Consider the following 9,146-nt stretch of genomic DNA (forward strand, 5'->3'; position numbering starts at 1 on the left):
TTGTTTATTAAAATCGATATAGGTTCTTAAGTAATATTGCTATTGCCTCCCTGGCGACGATGCGGCTACCTAATTCATGAAGAAGAACTAAGTATTAATTACTTCTTTATGATTAAGGCTTTAATGATAATAATTATTATGTAAATAATGTTTGTAGGTATAGTTTTTAAGTATAATTCTTTACGTTTATGTACCGATTTCTGACTTTTCGTCTGGCAGCTGGCAGCCGAGAAGAAACATGGTTATTCAGTCATTGAAATTAACATTAGGGATTTCGATTTTTAGTTTCTATAAAGTCCTATATATTAAAAAACAACTTTACTTATTAACGAATCAAATAAACAACATTTAATTATAAGCATATAAGTAATTAATACTTAGTATTTATAAAATTAATTATCTGCTACGTCTCGCGCCATCTATTGGCCTGGTACTGGTACTAAGTATTAGGCTACAGCAACTTTTCCAAAGCTATGAAACGAAGCATCAACACATAGGAAGTGAGGAATTATTAATATTTTAGTAACGCTGAAAAAAAGTTGAAATTCATTTCAGTTCAGTATTAGTCATGGCCTAAGGGTTAAGGTGTTTATTTAATAAATCATCAGGCATATTATAAGAGGCTTGATCACCTACGAAAAATAGTACCTACCTAAAAATGTACTATGAATCTATATATACAAGATCAATCAAAAATTTTACCTTCCGCCACGAATGAAGAGATTTATTGCGTAAATCAAAATCAAAATAAACTTTATTTGAGTAGGCTTTTATAAGCACTTTTGAATCGTCATTTTACAATTAAGTGAAGCTACCAATATAAAAAACAAATCAAACTTTGACTTAGCCAAGTGCGGCCAATAATCTCCTATTTAAAAAGATTAATCCTAATTTATTTTTATTACGTACCTAATTTATTGTAATCAACTTGAAGTCATAGATAAAAAAGTAAATATAATGTAAACAAGCAGAGTTTTTGCGTACCGAGTAGATATATCAATCTCATCAAATCTCAACTCGATTTGAAGCTTTGCAGGTCTGCATTTGGATAGTCCTTCTGAGTGATTTTGGCCTCGAGGGCATCTGAAAGAAGTTAGCCAAGTCTAACTGCGCGGAATACTCTAATGTCTCGTTCCCAAACTATAATATTACAACTAAGCAGACTAAACTAAAAATAGTTTATACATATGTATAATAAAACTAATTTATAGTTGGTGTGGCGTTGTCGAAGTAAGTGGTCAATGGCTACTTTTGGTAATAAAAGACAGACGAAAACGTGATTTTAGTTTCATTTAGACTGTCAATTCTACCTAATTACTTGATGTTGCCGAAAAAGTAAAAAAAAACACACACATTTGGCAAGACATTTATTTAAATTAGATCCCAAGTTAAAACAAACACGGAGGTATATATTATATATTACACGCAAATCTATTCGTTGTTTGTTGTCGAGTATAAATAAAAAATTTGTACAGAGTTCACTCGTTACACACATACGCACATAAACACACACACGCGCACCCACGTACACATTACATCTAGTATAAATATATTAATAAATTCGTCATATGTGATAGCCGTGATCAGTATACAATATCTCATAAAGTAAATAGCTTTAAACGTATTTATACGATTGTTCACAGGGAGCCTCGTCTCCCGCAACAGCAGTACATTATATTTACATTAAAACATTATCAAATAAAACTTAAATAACACAATTTCGTAGCCAAATTACAGGTTTATTTAATTATAATTATTGTATACCCATGGAAATGTAAACTAACATTAGATTGTGTTTCCCTTTAGCTACGGTGTCGACGCAAACTGTTCTTTCTCCACTGCTGTGCATCGAATTACATTTCGACGTACCAGCGTAGTATAATGACTGTGTAAATCCACTTTATTGTCTCTGCTTACGATCACAGTGAATATTTTAGAACTGGGTAATCGTCGGGTCAACAAGCTGTCTTTAGCCTTACAAAAGTTTACTTAACATTATATACTTAACGTTATACTTAAATACGAAAATAAAATCTCCTCACAAACGCCTTGTTTGCGCATTTTAAACTAGTATATTACAACACTGTATAGCGATAGCACTATCGGCAGCGATCTGAAGATAATCCGCTCGAGATATCGTAATCATAAATGCTATTTTGGTAGCGCTTTGGTGACAAGGAACAAATAAAATCATAGTCCAATCTCACATTGTAATGTTCGAAACATCAAACACGACACCACGACACCGCGACACGCAGGGTCAGTGAGGGTTTCGTTAGGGTGGACGGTAGTGCTGCGTGGAGGTCGCCACTCCGGAGAGCTCTAGCGCTGGTACCCTGAAATAGAACCCAGTTATAAGACGCTGAAACGAGCCGCTGCACACAAATGGTCGTAGACAGCCATTCTGAATGTAAGCCTGTCGTAAAGGTTGAGATAACGTAAGACACGTGCAAATAGCCGACGTACGATATCATACGGCGAGGCAGAGCGAGCGTGCAAATAGGTTTTCAAATTACGAAACAGAAGATTGCAGAGCGTTTAGGTTTTCGATCGCATTCGAGTCATCATTGCATTACGCCCTGGAGTGCAGGATGCGTGTTCTAGCTGAATTGCTTATACATGTATAGTGGTCATTATGCTAACGTGAGCCTCGATTCAGTTGCGATTTAATGTCTAATTAAACTTACTGCTTCAAGAGTGGGTAAGAAAACAGAAGGACAGTATCTGAAGAGTGCAAGCGGTGGCTAGGACCGAAGGTGTAGGTAGGAGGGCGTACTCACGCGAGATCGGCGTGGTGTCTCGCGGCGGGCAGCAGCAGCAGCGGCGCGCCCGCTCCCGCGCCCTCCACCGCCGCGTACAGCGGAGGCAGCACCTTGTGCGAGTGTGCCTCCACTGCGCACAACCACACACCGGTTAGGCGCCGCGCACTACCAGACACGTAGCGCCACACAGTTCCCTTCACGTTCGGTCGCTCGCGTCGCTCAGGCGTGAGCGTAACGGCGCCGACGGAAAACAGTCTCTGGGTCGGGCTGTGTGGTGCTATGAATCTTGCGAACGGTCCGCCCTATATTGCGGCACAAAAGCGTCAAATAAGCGGCGTCAAAACGTACCGGAGAGAGAGCCGCCTCGCGCCACGCCTGCGCTGCCGCCTCCCCCGCCCATGCTTTTCGGCTTGCGCTTACGCGTCTGGATCCCGTCCTTCTTCATGCTCAGTGGGCGGTTCACCTGTACACACACACTCCACTCAATGAATCGGCGATGTGATCGGCGCAGACGTCCGTCCGAGAGGCGGTCGCGCCCCGACAGACGGGGAAACTCCTCGTAATCTGCCGGCATGCCGGCCTATCATCCTTTAAACAAGCGTATCTACTCGTAAGGAGATAATTGATAAAAGATTATTTATCTCATTATGAATATTCGTGGACGCGATGATAATTCTCTATCAGTCGGTAGCCCCGGCCGTTTTATCTCGAGAGATTAGATGAGACCCTGTGTTTTGATTTTTTATACAGGCCCAATATTTGCCGAGGAGTTCCCTGATAACCGAGCTGCAGAGCTGCGATTAGATACCTGCGCTGCTCCGGTGCCATCTAATCGACGCGACCCGCCGTAATCGATGCACAATCGCGCTCCTACTTACGCGATACGGAACTATCTCTATGATTTTATACCAATTGTAAATACTACATACCCCTATATTATCATCTGCGTTCATTCATCAACGGTAAGATAATGATTTACAAACATCAACCGCCATGTAAAGCACAGTACGCTAGGTAACTCACGTTGTGTAGTTTGTAGTAGAGGCCGCAGGCGTTGCAGACCGGCTCGCCGTTGTTGTTGCGTCGCCACAGCGTCGTGTTGGACGTGCGACAGTTCGCGCACGTCACTCCCACTCGCCGATTGCCGTTCGTCGGCTGTAGGACAACACCCAGTACACAATTAATCGATACACACATTATTCGATCTTCAATTTGACTCGCTCACACGACTGAATCTTACGAGAGCTTGCTGAGGTTTCGCCTTTTGACCCTTCAGGGGTGGTCGATTGACGCCGTTGATGCGCGTGTAGAGGCCGCACGCGTTGCACAGGTAGTGGCCGGTGCCGTCGCGCCGCCACAGCGGCGTCGTCGCCGCCGCGCAGTTCACACACTCCTTGACCTCGCCCATTCCTGCCATACCTACGCACCGCAAATAGTTTTTAATGATCTCTTCATGCTTTCCATCTTTGTATAACAAACGATATAAAGATTAATGTGGGATAAAATCAAAATAACACGCACTCGGATCGAAACTGTCGTCTATGGGCAGTAAGTTGTGGCCGGGCCACGCCTGCGCAGGCGCCGCGTAGCTCTCGACGAGCAATCCGCCCTCATAGCCTGACACCGGCACGTACTCCACGCCGCCGCCCTGTCCGAGGTAGTGCTCGCCGCCCACTTTGTACTGTACGGTGTTGCCGTGCGTGTACAATACGTTCACCTGCGATAGACATACATCATTTCACTTGCTTCTCAGTCTTACGACGTTTCGTTTTATGTGTGAGCTTAATGAAGTACATATGATAGAGCTCGAAAAAACTTACTTGCTGCGAGTTAGGGCTGGGCGGTGCTTCGTAAACGGCCTGTGATTGCGGCACCACGGAGCCATACACGACGTGAGCGCCTCGAGAGTTAAGGGAGGACGACGAAAGCGTAGGGTCACTGCGGTACAGCAGCCCGGGCGGAGAGTCGTCGCCCCGCGGCGCCGCTGAACCCGCTCCGTACAGCGTCAGCAGTTCCTTGCTACTGTTGTACGTGCTGTAGCCCGCTGCCGCGTACTGCGGGCTCTGCCCCGCATAGGTGTACCCGCTCGCACTGTGCACTGAGGTCACGGGCTGCAGGCTCGCGTACGTAGTCGGCCGAGGCTCGCCCTCGCCCCGCGATTCATACTTGACCTTTAAGAAATTGGTATATTTTTGAGATATTCAAAATCAATTTACTTTGTCAATTTAAAACAATAACCACCTGCTGGTAAGCGACGCCGACCGCCTGTTGATTACTTAATGATGTCGTTTGAATCATTTCCAAGGCAGAGGAGACGGCCACTTGATCGCTGAGAACAGCCGCGTACTGCCGGCCGTCCTGTGCGTTCGCGGCTTCAGAGGCTGCGTAGGCCTGCTGTAGTTGCTCAGCTTTCTCTTTTTGTAGAAATGCTTCATGCGAGTGCTCTTCATTGTCTCCGTCCTGCGCTACTATGACATGGTGCGGTGTGCCGTAGCGCAGAGCGAGCCCGCGCCCGTAAGCGGGCCGTGGCGGCGGCCCTCGCGCGTATTGCGGCTGCGGCTGCAGGCGCTTGTCCTGAGGCGCCGGCGTGGGAGACTGCAGGGAACGATACGGCTCCTGTTTGAATGCTAAGTATCTAGCGGTTTCCGCTTCGGCCAGCCTCAGTCTCTCCTCGTCGTAATGAGACGCAGCGCTCCGACCGTCCGTATCCTCTAGCTTGGGAGCGTACTGCATTTGTTCGTGTTCGAGCTGCTGCGGTTCAGGGGGCTCGTCTTTGACACCGTCGTCGTTTAGCTCCGTGCCGTCGGTGATGTGTCCGGCTGTCGTTATAGTCCTGAGAGCGCGCCGCGACGTGATCACGGAGTGTTGTTCCGCGTTAGACTCTGCCCCGGACACCGCTACTGACGCGGAGTGCGACGCGCCTTCGCTGTTTCCGCCGTCATTGGATTCGCCGCCCGCTATATCCTGGCGCTCTTCGTTCTTCACGAGTTGTAACGCTTCATTATTGTCGCCATCTCTTTGTTCCTCGTTTCTCTGAATCATTCCACTAACATTCTCCATATTGACTCTGTAAAATGACAGAACATAATACTCGTAATGCTCCTCCTGTGCACTGAGAGTGCTTTTTTCTTGTCTTTAATCAATTTACAATGGAATTACTCGGAATAGGCTGTTTTATATATTTGGTTAAAAGTCAACATTTCCTTACGTAGAAATGAAGCAAATAAAAGTAAAGGCTTTGAACCGGAAGAGCAACGTCGGCTCCGAAATACAAATAGGGAACAAGTGACGCGGCGCCGGCGCCGCCGCCCGTCCGCCGCGGCCCGACCGACCGACGTTTGACTGTTTACAGAGAGCTCGCTTTGGAAATCCCAGCAGCAACAGACGTCTCTCGATCTTATTATACGCTCAATAAATAATTCTAAGGTAAGTATATCGTGAAACTATTAGTGACTTTAAATGATGTTTAATTCTGCTTGTGGAGCCAAACGTTACAATGTACACATACATAAGCGTTCGAGCGTTGTGTGCTCATCATGAGCAAACATTGGGTCCTCCGTAGAAATTTATACCTTTGCTGGTTGCAATACGATAACTTTTGTTTCCTTTGAAAGGTCTATGGCCACGAAATACAAATTTGAGCTTTACTGTGACACGGTAGAGTATGTTTTCGGTCGACAAGAGGTAAAGTTTCCGGCACTGCAGAGCTCATGGAACTTTATGGCAAGCGTGTTTGCTCAACGCGCTGATCCTGCGATAACCACACCGGGCCCTACATCTTTTGATAACGGCCATATTAATAAAATATTTATTGTAGCTCGAGCGTTCAGCGTGTCGTCTGCGGCGAAGTCATTGAACCACCTAACTAGCGAGATTTATTTTTATAAAAATTGTAATGCTATAAATAAGTTGCCGTAAACCAACTGAAACGAGCCTTGCCTGAACCTCCAATGAGCAGTTATATATTGCGGGTAGCATTCTTGTTATTTAAGGGTCATAGTGTATAATGTTTGTTAAGATGTTATAAAATTTGGAAACTATGTTTATGAAACGCATATTGATCTTTATACGAGGGAGAAGCTGGTCGGGTAAAGAGCCGTTGTTCGCTCACATATTAATTAGGAAGCATACTTTCCTGATTACTACAACTGATGATACCCTCAGTAGTACCGACTGTATTATATACAGATTGTTTTAAATAGACTAATAACAAACAAAATAAATTCTAACAACTTTAATGTCCCCGTGAAATTTATTGACGTGTCTCTACCACCAAGCATTCACACATTACTTTCTGAACATCAGGTGCACCAACTGAGTGTTCAGATGTTTATAAAGTAAAGAGTATAAAGATTGAAGATACTACGAAAGCCTTTAGTGTTATATGAAAACCGTACAAATATATTGCTTTTGAGTGACACTGGGAAAGCGGACCTGGAACGCCTGAAATGTCGTCCGGCTCAAGTTACAATAATTACGGCAGGTTTTCTGACTCCTTCCAGAGATTGAGACAGAAAGGAATCAGTGACGCTGCCGGTGGTCATTGAAATATTTCAGCTCTTGCGGACCTACACTTTTTTGCATTACAATTCTTTAACTATATAAGCAAAATTTACAGTTTGACCACATCGAAAAATATTACTATTATAGGTATACTTTATGACTTCAATATAATGTAATTTTTTGAATTTTACGTTACCTAAATATTACCAAATGTCAAAATCAAATAATTTATTATATTTTCAACTTCTTCAATATTATTTGCAAATGCCGCGGCTGTACGTTATTTAAAATTACTTATATTGCAGTAATTTTGATTCATATTGGTAAATTTATTTCAAATAAGAGAGACCTTACATTTGAAATAAGTAAAGTAGGTATGTCTACATCGCTGTGTCTAACATAGTTTTGTATAGCTAGACAATAATTTAACTTGGGTATGTGCGTTGGTACGGGCAACGTTGTTAGAGCGATCGGAGGCTTTCAGTGAATCACGATATGACTGTCAATTTATTTGCCGCGACAACTTATTGAAGTCGTGTTTGCGTCGCCCGGAGGCTCTGAGCCATTGACGATCTCGCAAACCTTGTGATGACAACGTTCGATGCCTTCTACTTAACGATAAAGATTGACAACACTCACCTTACGTGTACTTAAAATTTCGCAAGTCCGATTTATTAGTGAAAAACTTTTTTCGTAGGCGTGAGAAGCATCGCTCCGGCCTCACTATCACTCACGGAATCGTCAAATCGAGTGTTATCTGCGGCGACGCAGCGAGGGCGAGGGACAAGGGGCGGGAGGGGCTTGGACGCGAGGAGGGCCAGCGCGCCTGTGTGAGTGCGAGAGCGCCGCGCGATTGGTCGGATTGGTTTTCACCATTTTCTGCCCTCGCTTTGTGCGGCGCTCACTTTTCAGGGATCCGCGGGGCTGTCCGTGGAAAACATAACGTTTTGTTAAATTACAACTCTTATGTGTAATGGCTTTATTGCTTTGAAACATCTTTAGCTTCGAGTAGGAGGTTAATAGAAGATTTCATATTCGATTAGTTATATATCAAATTCAAACAATTTGTGATCCGTTATTTTTATTACATTGAGTATTTTATTTCTAAAATAAAAACTTGAACATTTTTTATCTTATATGTGAAATACGAGTACAGTATTTTTATTAAACAAATAGTAACAAAATTTGGAGCTAGCGTTATCAGTTGACTAATGTTTGCCTCACAGCTACAAACATCGAAAATACTTCGCTTTTGCTTAGCCTATAGCGATTTTTTGGAGAATTACCTTTTATAATTTCATACATGAACAGCATGTTACAGTCAGGTTTCGCAATAAGTAGAAATTAAGTTCCATCGCGGTCGACTCTATTGTACTGACAATGCAAGAGCTCATCCACATTTGAAAGGCGAACCTAAAAGGAATTTCTGTTATTTATAAAGTACGACACGAAATCTATCAGCACCTGACGTTTCGTATCTTGTAGAATAGCTGATATCTCTGCGCAAACTTGTAGGTCGGCTAGTATGTCGGCCGATAAAGTAGAGCTATAAGGTGACCCCGGATTAAAAATATACTTGGAGAGAAGTCTGGTTAACAAGGCTGTCCGGTAGGACCCTACACAGCGACTCGAGCAATTCTCTCACAGTCTCTGAAGAGAATTCTCTAACAGTGTGATTTCGCGGCAGTATGATAGGAAGCACTATGAGTAAGAACGTGAGCTCCGTCAGGCTACGAGGATCAGGATCGAACAAGTGACTTTCACGTCGTTGAGCTGTTCAGGCTCTTTTGAACGAACTTTGTCACTCAACTATAATTTAAGTGATAACGTATAAAAGTTGATCAAGTGTCATAGATAACTACTGTGATCTTAATTGCTTGT

At 43.6% G+C, this 9,146-nt stretch overlaps 1 protein-coding gene across 2 annotated transcripts; it reads right to left on the reverse strand.

Annotated features, from left to right (window-relative positions):
• Positions 1-1,352: 1,352 nt before the first annotated feature.
• On the reverse strand, positions 1,353-8,028 carry LOC124540778 (transcription factor GATA-6-like). 2 transcript variants are annotated; one of them, XM_047118491.1, is made up of 9 exons: positions 7,905-8,028; positions 5,004-5,829; positions 4,583-4,933; positions 4,284-4,479; positions 4,003-4,181; positions 3,786-3,917; positions 3,111-3,225; positions 2,781-2,892; positions 1,353-2,336 (listed from the first exon to the last, which is right to left on the reverse strand). In XM_047118491.1, exons 2-9 carry the CDS (start codon positions 5,820-5,822, stop codon positions 2,276-2,278), a joined length of 1,965 nt encoding a protein of 654 aa, XP_046974447.1. In that variant the 5' UTR covers positions 5,823-5,829; positions 7,905-8,028; the 3' UTR covers positions 1,353-2,275. The 2 variants fall into 2 exon arrangements, with proteins under 2 accessions (XP_046974447.1, XP_046974456.1); XM_047118500.1 differs by lacking the exon at positions 2,781-2,892 and having other exon boundaries at positions 7,905-8,027.
• Between the last annotated feature and the right edge of the window lie 1,118 nt (positions 8,029-9,146).

Source organism: Vanessa cardui, chromosome 2 (assembly GCF_905220365.1).
Source record: "Vanessa cardui chromosome 2, ilVanCard2.1, whole genome shotgun sequence".
NCBI lineage: Eukaryota > Metazoa > Arthropoda > Insecta > Lepidoptera > Nymphalidae > Vanessa > Vanessa cardui.